The 23760-nt window shown below is 41.8% G+C and overlaps 2 protein-coding genes across 2 annotated transcripts in view; both read right to left on the minus strand.

Annotated features, from left to right (window-relative positions):
* LOC136831209 (recQ-like DNA helicase blm-1) overlaps positions 1–21872 on the minus strand; it is a 98388-nt gene extending 76516 nt beyond the window's left edge. Inside the window, exons 1-7 of the mRNA XM_067091223.1 lie at positions 21620–21872; positions 15875–16042; positions 15557–15675; positions 14241–14413; positions 12116–12358; positions 8396–8510; positions 375–730 (exon numbers count right to left, since the gene is read on the minus strand). Coding sequence (XP_066947324.1) covers positions 375–730; positions 8396–8510; positions 12116–12358; positions 14241–14413; positions 15557–15675; positions 15875–16020 — 1152 coding nt within the window. The 5' untranslated portion in view covers positions 16021–16042; positions 21620–21872. The remainder of the gene's footprint in view (positions 1–374; positions 731–8395; positions 8511–12115; positions 12359–14240; positions 14414–15556; positions 15676–15874; positions 16043–21619) is intronic.
* On the minus strand, positions 17593–18102 carry LOC136837037 (loricrin-like). The gene has a single exon (XM_067101606.1). The coding sequence runs from the start codon at positions 18100–18102 to the stop codon at positions 17593–17595; it is 510 nt and encodes a 169-aa protein (XP_066957707.1).
* Positions 21873–23760: the final 1888 nt, after the last annotated feature.

A 23760-nucleotide genomic window follows, 5' to 3' on the forward strand; every position in this document is an offset into this window, starting at 1 on the left:
TTAGACCAGTCTCCTAGTCATATGGTTTTGGCACTATACCTGCACTTTCATTTTGAGTCAGGTTGGTAATATGTATCACCATAGTCTAACTGTGTTGTACACATCCTTAAAATATTTCATGTGGCCAGCCCATTAAAGTGAAGAGGGTCTGGTTACATTACTTAATAATAATTCTGTAGTAGTATCTTCTGTAACTAAAAAGATAGTAAAATTCTTTTTAGATGATATACAACAAAAGATTTGCTGACCAAATGATCAGCACTACCTTAAAAAACAGATTTTTCATACAAAGTAATCAAATAATAGTAAAAAAATTCCTTGCCTTTCAAAGATACCTCAAGTTAACCTTATTTCCAACAAAGGCTCAAACTTACCCGCAAAACAGGATGTTTTAAAATCTGATCAACAGTCATCACAGCATCATCATGTCCCAGCATATACAAAGATTTATTGTTTAACGGTGCTACTACATTTTTCTTCTGGGCAGCTATATTGAGGTTTGGATTTGACTCTATTGGTAACTTCTGTGCGACCTCAATTTTGGAATCTGGCTTAACTGCATAGGGAGCAACTGGTTTAACCTGGGATGATATCTGCTCATTATCTTCCTCTAGGCTCGATCTACTTTGATGCTTATTTCCACGTCCACCTGCAGTCGTACTATTCACCTCAGGCACAGGCTCCATTCGTAGTGGGACTGGTGAAGCTGGAGGAGAAGTCATGGGTGTCTCTGAAATGTAAATTCTTAAATAAAATAAAAAAGCTTTTGGCGTAATAATGTTTTTATCTTAAAACTTACTGGCCATGTATCATTATATAACAAACCATAACACTGCATAACAATACAAACTGCACCTCTTGATAAATTTCATTCATAAGGTAACTTACAGCACGATGGTTAATGCAGCAAGCACAGTAAAAGCATTAGTGACCCTAGGGTAGTTTAATGACTTACAATTCCAATAATTCTCATTACTATTTTCAATATCAATACAGTATGTAATGTCTAATCTAGCTGAACTGTTAATCACACAACCACAAAAGCATAGAGGATGGGTTGAATCAATAGTGTGTCATGTTTGCACAGTTGTTGTGTTTACTACTTGAGGATGTGAGTGATAGGCTGAATGGGTGATATTTAAGGATAAATCACAGAAATATTTTAGGACGGACATAATACTGACCATTTCTTCCTTTTCTACATTTTTTCATATCTAGGTTTTAAGTATAAAACACATAACTCATCATCAGTTGCAATTAGTAAATTTTTTTTTAAGCAATCAAATTGATCATAAATAAAATGAAAACTGACCCTCAGTGAATTCAAAGGCGTAACAGTTAAAAGCAAAATGACATCAACGTTGCTAGTTTTCGTGTTTGTAAAAAAATACTCTTGATTTTAAAAATTATATTTTTATGATAAAATAAAGTTTTGTACATACTTACCCGGCAGATATATACTTAGCTATAGTCTCCGACGTTCCCGACAGAATTTCAAAACTCGCGGCACACGCACAGGTAGGTCAGGTGATCAACCATACCCGCCGCTGGGTGGCGGGAATAGGAACCATTCCCGTTTTCTAATCAGATTTTCTCTTCCACCTGTCTCCTGAGGGGAGGCTGGGCGGGCCATCAATCGTATATATCTGCCGGGTAAGTATGTACAAAACTTTATTTTATCATAAAAATATCATTTTTGTACATGCAACTTACCCGTCAGATATATACTTAGCTGAATGGCACCCTTGGAGGAGGGCAAGAGACAGAAAATAACTAAAAAACGGGAAACAACATATGTTGTAGGATAAACAAAAAACCATGGTTCTTACCTGATTGGGCAGAAGACTTCATGGATACTGTCTATGAGTCTGCTTGCCTCAGGAGCTTCAGCGAGGATGTGACCTGTGACTGACAGCCCTTCTGGATCGTGCCAATGGGGGATGACCCACTAACATGGCCGAGCCTATAGCGGATCGTGTCAAGGGGGCTGACCCACTTACATGACCGAGCCTACACCTGAATCGTATCAATGGGGCTATCCCTCTTACATGACAGAGCTAGGTGTCCATACAAAATACAAGGAACATGACAACCAATCCCGACCACCTGACCAATCCTAACCTTGTTAGTGATAAGAATTGAAAGGGAAGCATAATTCCATCACCCTCTTTCAACCAACCATAAAAACACACACCACCAAGCCTTAAAAACAACTGAATTAACTAAACTAAATAGGATTGGATTCAGCTCCCTGTCCCAGCACCGAATCCGCAGATACGTAAGCTCCTAGAGAGAAGCACTTATCATACGTTACTCTAATACCTCGTAAGTAATGAGATGCGAACGTTGAATTACACCTCCAATAGGTTGCCTCTATAATAGACTGGAGAGACAACGTCTTGTGAAAAGCCAAGGATGTAGCAATGGCTCTCACTTCGTGTGCTTTCACTCTAAGGAGCTTAAAGTGCTCATCTTCACACGAGATATGCGCTTCCTTGATGACGTCCTTAATAAAAAAGGACAGCGCATTCTTTGAGATCGCTCGTGAAGGATTCCTGACAGAGCACCAAAGACTTTTAACCGATCCTCCCAGCAATTTCTTCTTTTCTAAGTAGAATTTAAGGCTCCTGACAGGGCATAGAGTCCTCTCCAACTCATGTCCCGTCACAGAAGAAAGACCTTTTAATTCAAAGGTTCTTGGCCACGGTTTAGAAGGATTCTCATTCTTCGCTAGGAAGAATGGTTTAAAAGGAGCATATAGCCGAACCTTCCTTAAAACCAACTTTGCCGTCTAAGGCTTGTATTTCACTTATTCTCTTAGCTGAGGCAAGGGCAAAGAGGAAAAGTGACTTCCTGGTGAGATCCCTGAAGGAAGCTTGATGAGGAGGTTCAATTTTTTTAGACATTAAGAATTTCAAGACTATGTCTAGATTCCAACTGGGAGGTTTCAAGTCATGAATTTTGACGTTTCAAAAGACCTTATAAGGTCATGAAGGTCTCTGTTTTCCGAAATATTCAGATCTCTGTGTCTGAAAACTGAAGATAACATACTCCTGTATCCTTTAATTGTGGATACAGCGAGGTTGCAATGTTCCCTCAGGAAGATAAGGAAATCAGCAATGTTTGTCACAGAGGTACTGGAAGAGGATATCTTATTGGTCCTGCACCATCTTCTAAAGACCTCCCACTTCGACTGGTAGACGCGAAGGGTTGAGGATCTCCTGGCTCTTGCAATAGCCTTCGCAGCTTTGTGCGAAAAACCCTTCGCTCTGACCAGACCTTCGATAGTCTGAAGGCAGTTAGACTGAGAGCGGGGAGATTCTTGTGGAATCTGTTGAAGTGGGACTGTTTGAGAAGATCGTTCCTGTGTGGAAGCGATCTTGGAAAATCTATTATCCATTCCAGTACCTCTGTGAACCAATCTTGAGCTGGCCAAAACGGAGCTACCAGGGTCAGTCTCGCGCCTTCCGACGACGCAAACTTTCTTACCACTTCTCCCAGGATCTTGAATGGGGGAAAAGCATACCCGTCTAATCCTGTCCAATCTAGGAGAAGACTGTCTATTGCAACCGCTCTCGGGTCCGATATCGGAGAGCAGTAGTTTTCTAGCCTTGCATTCCAGTGGGTTGCAAATAGGTCGATATTCGGCCTTCCCCACAGGTTCCACAGTCTTTCGCAGACTTCTGAATGGAGAGTCCACTCTGTGGGAAGGACCTGATCCTTCCTGCTGAGAAGGTCGGCCCTCACATTCCTCTCTCCTGTACAAATCTGGTGAGGAGTCTGATCCTCCTCTCCTGAGCCCACAACAGCAACGTTTTTGCCGTTTCGTAAAGGGAGAAGGAGTGTGTTCCTCCCTGTTTTCTTATATAAGCCAGGGCAGTAGTGTTGTCTGAGTTCACTTGGACTACTTGTCCTGAGACAAGGAACTCGAACTTGATGAGAGCCAAATGTACTGCTGATAGCTCTTTCTTGTTGATGTGCCAGTTCACCTGGTCTCCCTCCCAGGTGCCTGACACTTCTCTCGACCCCTAGTGTTGCCCCCCATCCCGACTCCGAGGCGTCTGAGAACAACACTAGGGTAGGGCTCGGTAACTGAAGAGACAGTCCTTTGCATAATTTTCGAGGGTCTAACCACCAGTTGAGATCCTCTTTTATCTTGTCCGAAATTTGGAACAAAGTTGCTAAGTCCTGAGACTTCTGGTCCCATCTCTCCTTTAGGTAAAACTGAAGAGGTCTCAGATGAAGTTTTCCCAAGGAGACGAACTGTTCCAGCGAGGAAATGGTCCCCAGCAGACTCATCCACTCCCTCGCCGAACAATGTTTTCTCCTTAGAAAAACTGTCACCTTTTCTATGCAGCGATCTATTCTCTCTTGGGATGGAAAGGCTAGAAAATCCCGAGAATCCATCAGAATCCCCAGGTAAACAATGCTCTGCTGCGGAACAACCTGGGATTTCTGTAGGTTTACTAATAGTCCAAGGGACTGTGTCATATTTAGGGTGATCGACAAGTACTCCAGACAACTACTCCAGACAACTGTCCTTTGATTGAGCTCGAATCAGCCAATCGTCGAGATACATTGATATCCTCACTCCTCTAAGTGAAGCCAGCGTGCCACATTCCTTAAGATGCCCGTGAACACTTGTGGGGCCGTCGAAAGACCGAAGCACAGGGACCTGAATTGAAAAACTTTTCCCCGAATCACGAACCTCAGGAACTTTCTTGACGAGGATGAATGGGAATGTGGAAGTAAGCGTCCTGCAGGTCCAGGGAGACCATCCAATCCCTGGACGAAGAGCTGCAAGAACCGAAGAGGTAGTTTCCATTTTGAATTTTGTCTTGATTACGAAGAAATTCAGGGCGCTTACATCCAGAACGGTCTCCAACCCCGAGGATTTTGGAACCAGAAAAAGACGGTTGTAAAACCCGGGGAATGGAGGTCTTGAACGGTTCTATTGCTTCCCTTTTCTAACATTTGTTCCACTGCTAGAAAAAGAGCCTGGTTCTTGATGGGATCCCTGTAGCTGGCGGATAACTCCTGGGAGTTGATGTTAAAGGAGGACTTTCCCTGAAGGGGATAAGGTAGCCTCTTCTTAAAATGGAGAGGGACCAGTCGTCCGCCCCTCTCTGTGCCCAGACCTCGGCGAATTGTAGCAGTCTGGCACCCACTGTATCTGGAGTACTCTGTTCTTCATTTGGTCCTTCTGATAGGACGAGAGGAAGACCTTCCTCTTCTCTCTGGTCTTTTGCTCCTGAAGGAGGATCTGGACGAAGGACCACCTCGAAAGGGCTCCTGAAAGGGAGCCTTCTCCTTCTTGGCGAAAGGGACGGCAGGTCTGATCCTCTTCGATGACTGGGCCAAAAGGTCCTGTGTCGCCTTTTCAGATAAAGAGCGAGAAATCTCCTTCACCAAATTTTGAGGAAAAGGTGAGGAGAAAAAGGAGCAAACAGAAGAGAGGATCTCTGAAGAGGAGACACAGACTTCGTGAGGAAAGAGCTGAATACTGACCTCTTCTTCAGAATAGCAGCTCCGAATAAGGCAGCGACTTCCGCGGAACCGTCCCTCACTGCTTTGTCCAAGCAAGACAAAACACTCACGAAGTCATCCATACACAGGAATTCGGGATCCCGAGTCTTGTTGGCCAAAGCTCCAAGAGACCAATCCATAAAGTTGAAGACCTCCACAACTCTAAAAAGACCCTTGAGGAGATGGTCCATTTCACTCATTCCCCAAAGAAGCCTTGGCTGAAGAAAGGGAAAGTCTCCTGGAGGAGTCAACCAGATTAGAGAAATCTCGTCAGCTGATGGGGAGCCCCAACCCCATAGGCTCCTTGGTCTCATACCACATTCCTGATTTTCCCAAAAGTTTCAAAGGGGGAAAGAGAAAACCGTCTTGCTTGCATCCTTCTTAGATTGCATCCACTCCCCGACTCCTTTAAAGGCCTTCCTCATCGAAATCGTAGGGGCGCATCTTGACGAACGAAGAGGGTCTAGTTGACTTGGTGCTGTCCCACAAAGATCCCGGAGAAGGAGGGGCAGCATGACAAAGAGAATCTCCAAACTCCTGAATCAGAACCGAAGCCAACCGTTTGTAATCCGAAACTCCAGCGTCCTTAGGAGAATCCTCTTCTGAAACTTCCTCCAAAGCAGCAGGCGGAGAGGAAGGCTTAAGAGAAGAAGAGCGCCTATCAGGCGAAGCGAGCCTGGAAGGAGATGCACTCCTGTCCAACGAAGAGCGCCTACCAGGAGAATGGCGCCTGACCCCGGACGGGCGCCTGACAGGAGAGGGGGTCCTGTCCACTGATGAGAGCCTTCCAGGAGAGGAGGCTAAAAAAAAAGGGCGCTTGGCAGGAGAGCGGCGTCTGCCGGAAGGAGGGAGCTTGGAAGACGACGAGCGCCTGCCCAAAGGAGAAGTACAGTGAGGCGAAGTGCGCCTGGAAGGAGAGGCGCTTCTCTCCGATGACGAGCGCCTGGAAGAAGTGCGCCTGCTGGGAGACTGGCGCCTGCTCGGCGAAGAGCGTCTACGAGACGAAGAAAACTTGCTAGAAGAAGGAAGCTTGGCAGGAGAAGAGCGACGAGTTGAAGACGAGAGCTTCCTGGAACTCTTGACAGGAAGAAAGTCATCCTTCCTACGAGAAGAGGTGTCCTTAGCAAGAGATCCAACAAGCGCCGATAACTGCTCCTGGAGGCCGATCAAAATCTTCTTCGTCGAATCCTTCACCCCTGCTGGAGAGGAGGAGGGGATCTTGAGCTCTCTTCCTGACAATAGGAGAATCCTCCGGGAAGCGCTCAGGGCTCGAGTCCAAAAGCTCTACTCTAGGAGCCTTCCAGGATCTCTTCAGAGGGCGCGACTCCTCAGCCGAACTCCAACCACGTCTCGGAGAAGACGCGCGTCAGGCGACGAGAAACACTTTTTCAGGATGCCTTTTCTATGGCGATCCAAGGCAGCCTGGGACGCAACTACAGGATCTGCCGAAGGGACGCCTGATCGTTGGGGATGCTCTACATCCTCCCTGCGGCTTTCGACATTCCTCCTCCACTGGTCCTGGGAGTTTGGAAGAGGTCTAGGCCTAGGAGCAATGCGGAGCCGATCAGACGCCCCCTCCACTACACTGGGGACACTGCACATATCACTGTCACTCTTACCTTCCTTCATCGCACGCAGTTGCGATTTCATACGAAGAAGTTCCGCTTTCATCGCAGCCATTTCAGAGGACGAATCCACAGGTTCGATGAAGGGAGAAGGGGCTGAAACCAAAGGATTAGGAGAGTCTACTGGGTTAATCTCTAAATCGTGCTCAGCAGAGCGAGACCTACTCGAGCTTCTGGAGGAAGCCTTCCTAACTCTATCCTTTTCAAGCTTCTTCAGATAAGAAGACAAAACCTTCCATTCTTGATCAGACAATTTCTCACACTCCTTGCACCTATTGTCCGAAGAACAATCATTCCCCCTACACCTCATACATACAGTGTGAGGGTCTACCGAAGCTTTCGGCAACCTCACCTTACATTCTTGCCTAGCACACACACGGAACACAGGCGAAACATTAACGTCAGACATCTTAATGAACAATCCAAAAGCAAATCCAAAAAACAGTCCACAATAGCGTATGCCAAACCAAAGATCCAATACGTCACCAAAATCAGGCCAAACAGATCCTCAGCAAGCGAGAAAACGAAAATCAAAGCAGGAGGAACCAACAACAGATGTTGCGGAACCAGCGACAGAGAAAATCTGATTAGAAAACGGAATGGTTCCTATTCCCGCCACCCAGCGGCGGGTATGGTTGATCACCTGACCTACCTGTGCGTGTGCCGCGAGTTTTGAAATTCTGTCGGGAACGTCGGAGACTATAGCTAAGTATATATCTGACGGGTAAGTTGCATGTACAAAACAGACTTTCTCCAACACAAGGTACAATTCAACTGATGTTCTTACTTTACATGTTTAAATGTACAGTTTTTAGTACAGTAACTACTATTCAGTCTAACTTTAGGTCCTTTGATGTCAGTGGACTGAAACAGAAGGAATTACAAACCAAAAATGCTTGTACCTTGATCCTTTCAGTCAGCCACATTAATCTGGTAGTCACTCTTAAAATCTGTCTGATCATGCTGCTGGAGCTACAGCTCTCCTCTTCAATGTACTTCTAACTAGCATTAGATTTTATCATTATATACCTCCATTTAATTATGGATCACTACACTAAAAATTTGGTTAAGTATACGTACATCTTGTTTTTAAGGAAATCTTGAAAAAGGATTTTTTTATTGTTTATGTCTGAGATATAATGTATACTTGCTTTTCGGAAAACCAAGTCAAGCATTAGGGTAAAAATTCAAAGCAAATACAATACAAATGTTTTTAATATATAACAGTACTATATCATAATTACCATCAGGGGGAAATCTCTTTGCTGTAGTAGACAATGAACTCATGTCAACAGCTTGAGTGTTGAGAGTCACCAGGGGAGGAGAGGGTGGCGATACGTCAATATAATCAACGTCTGTCTAAACATAAATGAAAATTTCCGAATTAATAATTGCTTAAAAATAATCCTCTACAACTTTTTCTTTAAATACAAACTGTTTGGTCTACTCATATCCTAATACAAAGTGGCAGAGGAGCTAAGGTCTAGGGTGAACTATTTTTGGTGCATGCAACATACTGTATATAGAAAGGTCACTTTTCAGAGGTCTGGTTAAACAAATCATTTACAACTAACTAAACCAAATGACAAGAGGCGCTCATGAAAACTGTGCTGAAGCCATGTGGCATAGACAGTGAAGGGGTGCACAGCAGGGGATATGCCTCCCCATCATAGCTAGGCTTGTTTCTTGGGCTCAAGACATATCAGTTTTGCACATCATTTTTTATTTTTGTCTGTTTCTTGTTTCTTTCCTGGTTATCATACAAGGACCAAATGCTCTCTCTAGATATTATTACTTTCTCGCTGAGTGGTTGGATTACAGTTTTCTAAGCTAAGTATATTTTGCTTAATCCTATTCTATTCTTCTAGGTTGCTCCATGAAAGTAAATTGGCATACAGCTTCAGCAATACAGTATACATTATTTTTGCTTTACCAGTGATTTTTCCCTTGTTAGGTCTTCTTTCATGATGCTGCACTGCATTGTTAAAAATGGCTCTTTCTTGAAGGTTGGAAGAGAGGTGTTTACTCATTTCAGTGGAGATGTTTGCCACATAACAGTGGGACAACTCCCCCCAGCATGGCATTTGAAGTGGTAGCTCTCAAGGACCCTTTTCAGGTCCTACTGACTAGGCAAGGGATTTACCTTTTATGACTAGGATCTTAGTCTTCTTAGTTTTACATAAAATAATCAGTTCTATTTCTGTCACCACTGGTTGGTTTGGCCATTCTTACTATATTCCTTATAGTGGGATCAGTTTACTTGTAACTGAGGTACTGTGCATAACTACATTTTAGAAGACCTTCACATCTTCCAATGCTGCGTCTAGGACACAAAATTCTGTCCTGGTTTTAGCATGCTCTGTCAGGTCACACAGAGGGAAAGTGCTCTTGTACACGGCCTTCTCTGGTGTTATTTAGGTACCATATACAACATTCATTTCTCTCATTAACGTATAAAATCTTATGACCTTATTTGTGGGTTTGATACAGACTGGTAGAATGCCTGTACTTTATGTTACCAATACACCAAGGAGGGAAAGCTTACTGTTGCTGTTGTTTAAAAGTGAATGTTCATGGAATATGTGAAAAGTTGCTTTCAAATGTTTGCCTTAACTGGTTAGTTTTTCCTTGTGCATATTTCAACATAAATATCATCTGAAATATAGAGGCCGATGTGGGCAGGTGATAGCAAACCTTTTCTCCTGTCATGCCCTATTAAAAATAAGCATAGAATACCTAAAAGTGTGTCACTGCCATCTTCCCTTCCCTGATGCGCTGGTTACACTAAAGGTATACTGGTGAGCTACCACTGTCTATAACAACCCAAAAACTGTTGGTTAGTACCTTTAAAATATACATGAATGCCCCAAGAAGTATCTGCATAATATCATCTTCTTCTTCTTCCCAGCTTGTTCCCATTTTTATATGCGATCGCTGTGATGCCTTCTTTTGAAGGACTTTGATTTGGCTTTGGGGTAGACTTTGTAGTCCCGATCGGCTGCCCTGCCTGACATCGCTTAGACCCCAGTCAATGCCTATAAATGGAGAGTGGCAAGACACACACATACTGAGAACTGGACAATGTTTCACAAATCTTGGCAAACAATGGATACAAGATCTCAACAATTAATCAAGGGAGCAGACAAACAATCAATAAATGACTTACAAACCAGGACCAATCACACGGCCAGAAACCACATCAGGACAAAAAAAAAAAAAAAAATCAAGCCCCTTTGTAATCCAGTCATGCACCAAAATTACAAGCAAGAGGAGCACCCTGTGAGGGACATAGTGAAAAAAAAAGGCAATGTCAAAGCAACCAGCAATTACAAAAAATATATAATTTATATATAAAAAATATACTAATGAAAATATATATAAATAGCAAAGCTTAAAACCTGATCATTAAAAATATTCCCCAGCCCCACTACGAGAACCTCTGGAAGCACCATTTGGTCTGCCAGTGTATATGCTTTGTTAGGGAAGGTTGCCCAGACGCTTAAGCAAAAAACGCCAACACTAAACTGAGTAATCTCTCCTCTTGCCATCTTCAAGGAGCTATTTCTAATCATTTCAAACAGCATTATAAAAGGCCACCCAACATGAAAGAGGTTTTTTAACACACATGGCAGCCAACTCACATTCATGGAACTCCCTCTCAACACAAGGAATGAAATAATGCTCCTCCCTGCTTTTATGAACAGGATACAGGTGAGTAATTGGAATATCCGAAATTTACCCAGGTTAAAAACCATAACTTGACCATGTAATAACATATCTCTGTTATTCAATGATGTTATAGTCCAGCGAACATACTTGGTCAAAAGTGTGTGTAGGGAGGGTTAAACAGCAATGTCAAACATGCTTTTCTCATTAGTGAATCGGCAAATAGCGACTTCCTTGTGATTCTTTTAAAGAAGAATTTATTTGAGAAACAGATGTAATTATAATTAAATGAAGTATTGTAATTAATTTACTGCTAGAAATAGCATTAGAAAATATTAACTAAGACAATGTGACACCACTTTCCTCACGTCCTGTCAAATATGCACTTATCCTAAGGGGATGGTGAGGAGGAAAACAATTATGGTTATGGGTTAGTAGCCCTGGGTCAATCCTATCCATTAAAGGACCCCTGTACTTTACAGTTGTGACAAACTTTGCCAGTGTATAAAATATATAAAAAAAAAATCCAAAATTATTAACAGACTGACGAGCCTTACAATTAAGGAAAATGATGTAGATTACATGAAAGAACAGTCTAAAATTATGAATGACATGCAATATGGAAGAGAGAGTAACTGGAATTAATTAATATTTAAACTGGTTTAATTTCCAGTTACTACATAACTTCAAATATAGTAACAACTTATCACTTTGTAAAAAAGTTTAATCTCTAAACTCTGCTGTTTATTAGGAAAAGAATACCAGGAAATACCACTGAGGATTATGACAGGTCAAGATAAAATGAAAGGGTATTCTAAATCCGAAAATTACCTTCCGGGAAATGGAAACGTCATTTTTACTGAACGTTGGTTCACCTATAGTTTATCAATACACCTACTGTATTTGTAGTTTTATATCTAAGTCTGCCTTCTAAGAGATTATTATATAAGAATTTTGTCATAAAAAATTTAATTAACTGGCAATGCTACAGCTTATTTGTTCCAATAAGGATACCTATTTTTTGCCTATAAGTTTTATTATCACATTTAATATAGTTACTAATATAGAATTTAGGTATTCTAAGTTAATTTCATTTACAGTAACTCTATCATTTTTATAGTATAATTCTAAATCAGAATCAACATATCTATTATATCAGTCAACCATGCCTCTGATAAGCACATCGTATGGTAGTATACAGACTTATTATTACCAAGTATACAGACTTATTATTACCAAGTGCGAAAATCAAAAGAAGATAGCCTGAGATAACACATCTAAACAAAGGGAAACCTTACCTCAAAATCCATATTTTCAAAAAAATCATTTTGGGTCTGAAGTTCAGCACTAAACTTTCGGGCAGTGGTAAAGATGCTGCCAACTTTTGCCTTTGGTATATCATCAGTTATGTCTATATCATCTCCTGCTTTTGCCTCCTCCTCTAATTCAGTATTCAAACCTCCTTGCATCTTACAATCTCCTACTTCTTTCTGATTTTCAACTCTCTCACTGTTCAAAGGTTTTTCTTTATTCTTGGCATTCTGTAAAAAAACAACAAAAGGGTCCTTCATTAAGAGGGCAGATAAACTTGTAACAAGTTACACAAATTCATGGGTACCAATTTTCAGGCTACATAGCCTAATCATCCCAGATACTACAGTCATTAACAAGTAGCATTATTCTGCTTGAAAAGAACTAGACTTTATGCCATATCTTCATCCCAATAATCTATATTTAGACAGGGACAGGCTAGACCAAGGATTAGGTCTCACTAGGTCTAACATTTAAGCACTTGAGCAATGCAGATGCATTTGCAATAGAGTAACTTGACAGCAGATCCAGAATACAATCAAATGTTGAAAATACCAACAGACAACCACATTCTTGTGGAATGTATGTCATCTGAAATGGCATGGTTTGTTTAAAAATTAAGCTAGGATGTGATGCCCTAACTGTCTTGCACGTGGGTTTCATAAAGTAAATAATACTCGACTATTCCCGGGCATATTGTGTAAGGTTACTGAAGTTCTGAAAAGCAACAGATTAGAGAATGGAATATGCAAGGGAGAGTATACTGAAGTGGCTTTCCCCCCAACTCGAGATACTGGAACGTCCAAAAGCAGAGCCAGCAGCAGTTGCTACAGAAGGGTCCGTTATCAAAACAAAGACCCAGGTAGTTAGCACTACAGTATAGAATTACATGTCTGAAGCCAAAAAATACCATAGAGAACACTGGGGTTACCCTAAGGCAGAATAAAGAGATTCCAGCAACTCTCAGACCTCTGAAAGAATCAGAATCACGTAGACATTGCAGGGGCACAAACAAGTGCTAACAGGTAAGGGATTACTAACTCTGACACACAATACAGATACAATGGGAGAAGAGAGAAACCACAAAGGAAATCAAGATTCCCGTAATTGCAACTGGGGTCAGGAAATAAAATCCCGGCTGACAACAGACAAAGAAAAGACCACTAAAAGCACACTCATGCTAGAGAAGTTACTAGAACACTCCCACCCCTGCAAAATAAAAAATATGAAAAAATTCCAAAATTAAAAAATATTTCCCTATCTTCGCAAAAACTTTGGTCTTTATGACGGAAAAAGACAAATAGTATTAACTATTTCGTAGGAACAAAAATATGACAAAAGCTTACATTAAACTGGGCTAATACTGGTGCTCTATAACCTTGAAGTTTTTATAAATGGAAAAGTCAAAGGTTGCATATCTCACAATGAACATTTACACGACACTGACAACTGCAAATAGAAACCACAACACTTCATACATGCAAAACTTATATAAAGGCTACAAGCCTTTATGTCCATGACATACAGAACCACAAAAATCACACAAGAAAAAGTTATTATAATAAAGCTTCACAACCAAAATCTAGTTCCCTGACAACAATGCAGCAAAGGAAATTTCCTGACTATGCAATGAATGAAATAAATATACAGTAAAGAAAATGAGGGTTCAGTCATGTGAGTAGCAGGGGCTGCTGCTAACTCACTGTTCACACCTCGGCTACCTTGTTAACAAGTTTCAACAACCAAAACGAGCTATCACTGAAGATACTCCTATTATAAAGATAAAAGTTTGCTTATTTTGTCAGAGCAAACATACTTTGTTCCACCACAACACAGAATGCCCAGGCATGAAATAATTCCTGCTGAAAAGATGAATGAAAAGAAATGAAGGCACTGTAAAAAACTTGCAATGGCATTCCTGGGAAGGCCAACAATGATGGCTCAAAAAGTAAATAATTTTTTTATTTTTGACATAACATCACTTAAACATTATAGTGGCTAAAAATTTATTGACAAGTATTTTCAATAAAAGTACAGTAATTTTATAATCCCTATGACTAACTATAACCAACTATCTGCCATTTAATTTGAATACTGTATCACTATCTTTACCTGCTTTAAAGGGGAGAAATCTTCGATGTTGTTTTCTATGTCAGTTTCATCATCATCTGAGACTATGATACTTTTATTCCTCCTGCCTAACCTTGAAGCTATAGCTTCCTCTTCATCTTCCTCTTGACTTATAACATGTTCCTTTGTCTCATGCGCTTTTTCTACTGCTTTGCCTGAAAAAAGTTTAGTGTTATCCTTTCACAGATAGTTAATAAAGGTTTCACTGAAACACTTGCGTACATCCTTAACCCATATAATAAGTGAAAACAATCAATACAAAGTAATACACTGGAGGAGCTGTGAACAGTGGCGGGCTACCGGGAAGACTGACTGCAATTATACCAGATACAGATAATATGATATGCACGCCACATAAATGATATAAAGGTAACATAATATTCCCTATGCTCCAAGAGACATGAATACTTTAAATTACGTGTTCCTAACACAACATATATATTCCTAAATGTGTATTAGACATATAATAATACTAATCATATATAATGATACTCATGATTACACAAACAAGTCAATAATTATAATTATAATCCATCAGTAAGTAACCATCATTCTTTATGATTAAGTTCTCACTTCAACATGCAACTGGACCTGAGCAGGTGACTGCAACTTGACTTTAAATTTTCAAAACAACCAAATTCAATCAATAAATATATTAGCTCCAAATAAATCACCACTTTGATCACACCTTGCTTTTATTAACTCAAAGGGAAGTGAAGGGAGACAATAAAAAGCACAAAAACGTTTATATAGATAAAAAATGTAATTCTTAAAAAGTAAAACTTATTTTTTCACGTAAAACCCCACAAACAAGAGTCCCACTTTCCACCTGCCTGCGTATGTATCTAGTCACTGAGCATCCCTGTGGTGGAAAATGATTTTTGTCTGTGCCATCTGAACCACTGCAGCCTGGAGGGTGTACGAGGGACTTTTTTTTTTTAAAGTAATAGGTTTTTATGTGAAAAAAAAAAATATGTTATCTTAAAAACTAGATTTGTCTCAACACGATCCCATCCCATCTACTTAGCTGGGATGGACTCATGGCCAAAATCATTGAGATCAATTAGATGATCAAAGAACTCTGTTAGCTAAAGGGTTAGGCTAGTAGGGGCAATAGGTTGTTCACTTGAAGCATTCCTTCCCTAGGGGCTGACTAAAAATTAAATACCTGTACTCCAATATATGTTTCTCCAAAGAATGCAAGAAACAATCATTGTAGTGGCGACAATTCATCCTACCAATAAATTCATCATCCATGCACAAAAGTACACACTACGTGAATGGGCACATAAACTCACCTGTCTTTGTGTCTTCAGTCTCAAAATCAGAAAGATCAACAAAGTCATCATCATCATCCATGAGAGAGAAATTTGAAAAGGAAGTTGAAGGCGGTATGGATTTCACAGTCTGTGGAGTGCTGTAAAACAGAAAAGTCTTAGTAAGACATTTAAGGTTGAATTTTACTGCATTTCTAATCCAACATAAAAATTATTACAATGTTGTCTAAATTTATGCTGAAAAGAAAATTCTCAAAACAACCAAGAGCCCACTCCTACAGTAGGTGGGTAATAAAAGATATTTAAAAATGGATACTTAAAAATTCATACAATACTTACACTGTTGCAACAGGCTTATTAGGTTTAGCGGATGACTGCAGTGGCTGGGACTGATTATTTTTCATCTGATTAGTGGCAAAATAGTCAACCATTCTGCGTTGGCGAGGTGAGTGGCCCTTGGCACCACGCCGTGCCAATTTGGACATCTTGGCCTGTGCACACACACACCTATAAAAAGCAAAGGTACTTGACGATACACTCAAACAAGTTACTGTACTATAATTCTGCAATTAACATACAAAATAATTTTGCAATAATCAAATGAAAAATCCTAAGGTTCTGATGTGTAGTAAAACACTAAATCAGCCTGAGTAGCAATTCAGTGCTCACTATAGTCATGCAACCATCCAGGTAGCCTATACATTACAGGCAGTCCCCGGTTATCGGCAGGGGTTCTGTTCCGATGGTGTGACAATGTGTGAAAATCGGCGATAACTGAAAATCAGTGATTTTCACGACTTTTTCAGTGATTTTCGGCACTTATCGGCACTGACAAGCACCGAAAATTGCCGATTTTCGGATATCGGTGCTAATGGGTGATTATCGGCACCGAAATGCAGAAATTGGCTATGAATCGGCGCTGAAAATTGCCGATTTTCGTCGCTAGACAAGCGTCAAAACCAGATCGCCAATAACCGGGGACTGCCCGTACTGGAAAATCTAGCATAAGATAATTAAACACACACACAGATCAGGCCTACATATACCTCATTGCAAGCCACATACTGTAGGTATCTCATTAGTGTGAAGAAATATACTCACCCTATTAAATCTACCAAAAAGTTTTCTTTTTCCATTAAATAAAAACCAAAAGAATGACCCTATAATGAATTTTGTATGCAGGCTACAAGGTCCATTAATGCATTTATTTAAAAACTCTTTACTTGATCCCAGAACACATTTGACACTTAACAATGATCAGGCTGAGACAATATGTAGCCTAGGCCTTTATGTCAAGGTAACAATATGTCAAAGTTAAATTATAATTTTTAAATATTCTAAATTAATATACACACTACTTTTCAAAAACACATTTAGGCCTAGCCTAGCCTATATAGGCTAGGCTACATTGTCTATCCAAATATATATAATTTTTAATTTAGGCTTATACAGGCTAGGCTACATAGCCTATCCTAATTTATATAATAATTTTTAATAGGCTATATTTAGGATAGGCTATAAGTTATTTAGTTGAATCAGTCTCAAGGATTAGCATTAGCTTTCTTATTTTTGGAAAAACTTTTAATATATTAAATAGCGAGCTTAAATATGATTGGGCCTACAAATGGTAGGCCTATCTGTACACGTAGGCCGAGACCTACAACGCTTGTACTGTACGCTCTCCTCTGCTGTATGCCTATGAGTAAATATAAATTCATAAATAAGAATTCTATCGTCAAAGGAAGCATACATTTGTTTTCTTCTAGGCCTATTGATGTTTTTATTCTACCACACAATAGGCCTAAAACTAGGCAGCCTTCCGTAGTTCAGGAAGGTTAGGTCAGGGCAGTGGTTTTTAACCTTTTTTTGCCCATGGCCCATTTTTGGCATCCCTAAATAGGCCTACTCGTAGACCAGTGCCCTTCAGAATTGTGTAATGATGGTAAGAGAATTATAAAGCATTTTCAGAAAACTTTATTAGTTTTACATTTTCATTTATGAAAGAAAGCACTGGCCTGCATTTACTGTAAATGATTTTGCATTTTTTAAATAACATTTTAAGGATGTCCATGGTATGGCTCCCCTGAGAACTGCCCACGACCCCCCTGAGAACTGCCCATGGCCCCACTGAGAACTGCCCATGGCAACCTCTGAGAATTGCCCACAACCCCCCTGAGAACTGCCCAAAACCCTGCTGAGAATTGTCCATGGCCCCCCTGAGAACTGCCCATGGCAACCCCTGAGAACTGCCCATGGCAACCACTGAGAACTGCCCATGGCAACCCCTGAGAACTGCCCATGGCAACCCCTGAGAACTGCCCATGACCCCCCATGAGAACTGCCCATGGCCCCCTTGAGAACTGCCCATGACCCGCCTGAGAACTGCCCATGGCCCCCTCAGAACTGCCCACAACCCCCCTCAGAACTGCCCATGGCCCCCCTGGGAACTGGCCATGGCAATCCCTGGGAACTGCCCATGGCCCCACTGAGAACTGCCCACGACCACCCTGAGAACTACCCATGGCCCCACTGAGAACTGCCCATGGCAACCTCTGAGAATTGTCCATGGCCCCCCTGAGAACTGCCCATGGCAACCCCTGAGAACTGCCCATGGCAACCCCTGAGAACTGCCCATGGCCCCCCTCAGAACTGCCCATGACCCCCCTCAGAACTGCCCATGGCCCCCTCAGAACTGCCCACAACCCCCTCAGAACTGCCTATGGCCCCCCTGGGAAATGGCCATGGCAATCCCTGGGAACTGCCCATGGCCCCCTCAGAACTGCCCACAACCCCCTGAGACTTGCCCATGGCCCCACTGAGAACTGCCCATGGCAACCTCTGAGAATTGCCCACAACCCCCCTGAGAGCTGCCCAAAGCCCTGCTGAGAATTGTCCATGGCCCCCCTGAGAACTGCCCATGGCAACCCCTGAGAACTGCCCATGGCAACCCCTGAGAACTGCCCATGGCCCCCCTCAGAACTGCCCATGGCCCCCTTGAGAACTGCACATGACCCCCCTGAGAACTGCCCATGGCCCCCCTCAGAACTGCCCACAACCCCCCTCAGAACTGCCCATGGCCCCCCTGGGAAATGGCCATGGCAATCCTGGGAACTGCCCATGGCCCCCCTCAGAACTGCCCACAACCCCCCCTGAGACTTGCCCATGGCCCCACTGAGAACTGCCCATGGCAACCTCTGAGAATTGCCCACAACCCCCCTGAGAGCTGCCCAAAGCCCTGCTGAGAATTGTCCATGGCCCCCCTGAGAACTGCCCACGACCACCCTGAGAATTATCCATGGCCCCACTGAGAACTGGCCATGGCAACCCCTGAGAACTGCCCACGAACCCACTGAGAACTGCCCATGGCCCCACTGAAAATTGCCCATGGCTCCCAGGAAACTGCCCATGGCCCCCCTTTAAACTGCCCATGGCCCCCCTGAGAACTGCTCATGGCCCCACTGAGAACTGCCCATGGCCCCCCTGAGAAATGCCCATGGCCCCCCTGAGAACTGCCCATGGCCCAACTGAAAATTGCCCATGGCCCCCGTGGAAACTGCCCACAGCCCCCCTGAGAACTGCCCATGGCCCCCTGAGAACTGCCCATGCCCCACAGGTTGAAAAGCACTGGGTTAGGATGAATCTCTATTGAAATAAGTTTCTATTGTTTCATGGTTCGGTAATTCTAAGCCCGCTGTCCGCGGTGAGGTAGCCTATGGCAGTTGACGTTTTTGTATAGAACTTTACCTGCTGAACAAGAATTTCAAGTAAAATTTTGTCGGTCGGCTGTAACTAAAGCGTAATTGACACTTGAAGACTGCACACCAGTACCGTGGGTCCCCTGCACTGGCGCATACAGCTCAAGGGTAAATTACAGTTTAGCTGCAGCTGACGGGCAAAATGTTACCCTAAACTCATGCAAAGCAAGCAAAGCAACACTGAAAAACGTCAAATGCCACAGGCTACCTCAAGTGCACACTAACCGTTGCTTGCGATCGGGGCGAAGAAACGAAAACGGTAAACAAATCCACCATCTTGGGTTACATAACCACTAGGGAGCCATATGTTCAGCAGGGGGGGGGGGGAAGGTGGGGTACTGCACAAAAGGTACAAGTTGGTAAAGTGACATAGGACTGTTATGTAGAAACATGGCGGTAAATGACAGTTACCCAAAAAATAATAACGCTCCTACATGAAAAGCACTAAAACCTAATAACACCAAAACATGGTGACCTAATTACCTAATAATAAAGAAGGATAGTTTAGAAACCTTACCTTAAAGGGATGGAGGGTACAATTCAGCCGCTGCCTTTACGAACGCGTGGAGCCTCTCATAAGCTCTCCAGCGATCAGATACAACAGTTGTCCCCGGTACGATGTAGACCTTATAACTAAGGTAGCAATTGACACAGGTAAGTGGCAAATTGCCCTTGGTTACAGGCTCAGAGGAGCGGGAGGTTCCGGGGGTGACGTCCACCATAGTGCTGGGTTGAAGAGTGAGTGAACTGTGCCGGTGAACTGCACCGGAACAGGGTAGGAAGGAAGTTTGGGGGGCTAAAAGTGTATTTCTGCTTTCAGTTTTGGGGTAGCGGAACGGCGCTGCGCGCCTTATCCGCATTTTTTAAAATAATCTGGCAGGCTCGTATGCTCTGGCAAGCGGTAATATTAAGCTTGTAGCGCCAACCACAGGGCTTACAAAATATGTAAAAAAAGTTTCTGTTAACTCACTGAGAGAAAGTGGTAGCGAAACGTCCTGTAAGACCCTTCTCCTCCTACCCCATATACATGCTTCAGGTGTCTGCCGACAAATGTAAAGTAATTTTGTAAGTTATTTATGGTAAAATCATGTTGCGAAGAGAGGTCAATATATTTGTGAACGGAAAAGTACTGGAAGAAGGTTGTAGGCACAAGCTACAACGAATAGGAAACGGTTATAAAACAGTTGAGCAAAAGGAATACATGTAACTGAGTTTATGTATCCCCCAAATTCTCCACCTGGGTGAAATGTAATGTTGGGGTAACGTTGCAACGTGATTGGTTGGGTACAGCCACCCGCCAAAAAAACCCACCAACTACTCTCTCAGTTGGAGGCATTGGTTGAACCGAAAGCTCCCCTGTAAGACCGCGCATGCGTGACATGGCCTGGAATCAGCAGTAGTAGTGATATGTGAAAAGTACCTTTGTAACGGCTCGTGCTGTCCATTTATTCCCACTTATTTTTACGCTTGTTTTTCGTGTTCCAAATGACATATATAACTGGAAATACAACAATAAGTTGCCCAAACCTTTTCCCAAGTTATTTACCCCACCCAGAACCCCGGATTCCCAACGGGTCCCCCTCACCGTGAGCTATTCTCGAAAGTGTTTTTACCCACCCAGGACCCAGATTCCCAACCGGTCCCCCTTACCGTCGGCTACAGTTCTAAGGTAATTTACAGCTTAATTACAGCCGAGCGACAAAATATTACTTTAAATTCTTGTTCAGCAAGTAAAGTTCTATAGAAAAATGTCAACTGCCATAACCTAGCCCACCGCGGACAGCCGGCTTAGATCTACCCATGGTTCTTTAAATAAATTCCTTTGATAGTATGGTGGAAACCTCTAAGCCTAACCGAATTTTTACCTGGAAGACAACATGAGAGGAAGTACAGTAAAAGGAACGAAAGAGGTTACAGCTAGGGGCCTAAGGAGGGCACGCTGCAAAGGACATTAAGTAATGCCTACAGTGCACCTCGTGAGGTGCAATGACGGCACTACATACCCAGCTACGGGGAACAGGTGGTTTAAGAACTAGGCCTACTATTGTTTCTGTGGCAAAAACGGTTGCGTAAACTTATAAAATTTTGGGCGAAAATGACTCAGGTTTTACAGGTTCACGGCAGGACAGGTTAAAATTATCCTAGGACAGGCCTACTCTGGGCCGCGGCCCAATTTGTAAGCCTGTCTAACCTTCCACCTAGACTTACATAGTATAAAATGTAGCTCACGATATTGCAGTTTTATAGACAATGTTGGCCTTATACCAGCACTTGCCGTGAAGGAGAGAACTCCATCACACATCGTATAAATAAATAAATTAATACTAACCATGAGAAAGTTTCCCAAATTCAGAATTTTCTGTCTCGGCGAAAACAAACGGAAATTTTACTTTTGTAAACAAATTGGCGCTAACTCGGGCGTAGGGATTGTCTTCCCTTTACAACGGCACCTCCTCAACTCCATTTTCCTTGTTCCTGAACATTTCTTTCTCGTTTCTTGCGCCAATTTGTCTACAAAATTAATTTTAGGTTCATTTTGGCGCAAACTGAAGAATCAGAAGGGCACAATATATAAAGAATACGCGTCAAAATGGAAAATAATACGGATCATGTCTTTGACTAGTACTCTTCTATGTAATTTAATACAAGAAGGAAGCAAATTTAAAAAGGAACTAATAACTCTCCTATTCTGTAGGAGATACGATACTGACGAGAAAACACTGAAAGACAATTATAAAATATAAGAAGCACCTTGTTTTGAAAACGTAAAAGGACCCGCCAGAGAGGGAATTATCCCTGTTGGGGGCTGTACGTAAAACCAAACAGAGTACAAAGTGAAGAATTTGGAAACTTTTTCATGGATAGTATTTATTTACGATGTTTGATGGAGTGCTTTCCCTCACGGCAAGAGTTGACATAAGGCAACTCAATCTACAGTACAACACTACAGTACCACCAGCCACATCATAAATCTAGGTAGAAGGTTAAATTAACGGGTGATACAAATTAGGCCTAGGGTAGGCATGTCATAGGATAGAACAGCCTGTCAAGACGTGAAATTTGTAGAGCCTGGGCTATTTTCGCTCACAGGTCAAAATTTCATAAGTATATTCAACGGATTTTGCCACAGAAATAATAGGCCTAGTTTGCAAAACACCTGTTTATGTCTCTCAACAACTCGATCAGTAAACTAAGCCAGTAGATTTCCAGCATAAAATTAAAGATATCGTCTGTCTTCCACACCTTGTTTAGTATCTCTTTCTTTTCCTCTGCTCTTTCTACAGACAGAAAATTCCATACTATATATCTCTCATTTTCTTAGTACGGCTGCTATAATTCTTTTGCTTTTTTTTTTTCTTTGTTTAGGGCCACAGTATAGTAGGAAGGGTATTGAATCTTCTTCTGCTGCCCAACAAAACGTGCATTGAGTCTGTCCACAGCCAAGCTTTTTCTTATTGTTTAACCCAGACAAACCAAACTCTTTAAATATTTTCCAAATCGCTCTGTTGATTGATATTTGGCTGTTTTTTCCTAATTAAGATATATACGTAGTTTCAGCGAGTAGTATTGACTGTAAACCCATAAAATTTTCATGATTACATATGTAGTCAGTGGGTTCTTATGGTGTTCTGTTTTATTGTATTATTTTGAATTATATTTCCTCGTACATTGGTGTTATCTGTAGGACATGAACAGCAACTCTTCAGTGATTAGTCTGTTCGAAAAATAAACTTTTTTAATGCTGTGCAACAAAACTGGTTAATAAGTGAAAAAATACTTTATAATTCTGTACTTTGTTGAAAATAATCATGCTTCAGATAAACATTTTTAAAATTAATGCCAATTCTTCATTTTGACAATGTATATTATTTTATCATTATTTCTGTTACTCAATAAATAAAAAATATACGTAAAATGTAAAGTTTTACACAGGATACTTCCGTACAAGAAAAAAAAAAACTATTTCTCATGGTACTTTTGAAAACATCCTAGCAAATGGAATGGTTTCTTGCACTTTCTGCATTGAATTTTGCAGTTTTTCTTACAAAATACACATCTTCGAACAGAACACTTCTCTGGATAATGGTTTACGTTGTCCCTTCTGACATCTGCTGGTACAGAAAATGACGGACTTGGTGCTTGACTCCTCAAGCATCACTGTAACTAAGCTTCTTCGAAACTCCTTTTGCTTCATATGAATCTTGGTGCATAGCTGATATATTCTCTAACTATATACAACTGCAGCATTTAATGAATTCACGAATAAAGTCCAGCGCCATTTTTTTCCTTGAATCCTTGGTCTGTAGTCCACTCCTCCCATTCCATTATTGTAATCTTCAACAATACGAGGCTGTGAAATCATTACATGACCTTTCTTCTTCTCATGGAGCTTTACTTGTTCTGCTGGGTCTGTTTCACAAGCATTAGTTTCTCGTTGGACGAGTCGGTAGAGTTCTCGGCTAGCACTCT

This window comes from Macrobrachium rosenbergii, chromosome 4, assembly GCF_040412425.1.
Source record: "Macrobrachium rosenbergii isolate ZJJX-2024 chromosome 4, ASM4041242v1, whole genome shotgun sequence".
Lineage (NCBI taxonomy): Eukaryota > Metazoa > Arthropoda > Malacostraca > Decapoda > Palaemonidae > Macrobrachium > Macrobrachium rosenbergii.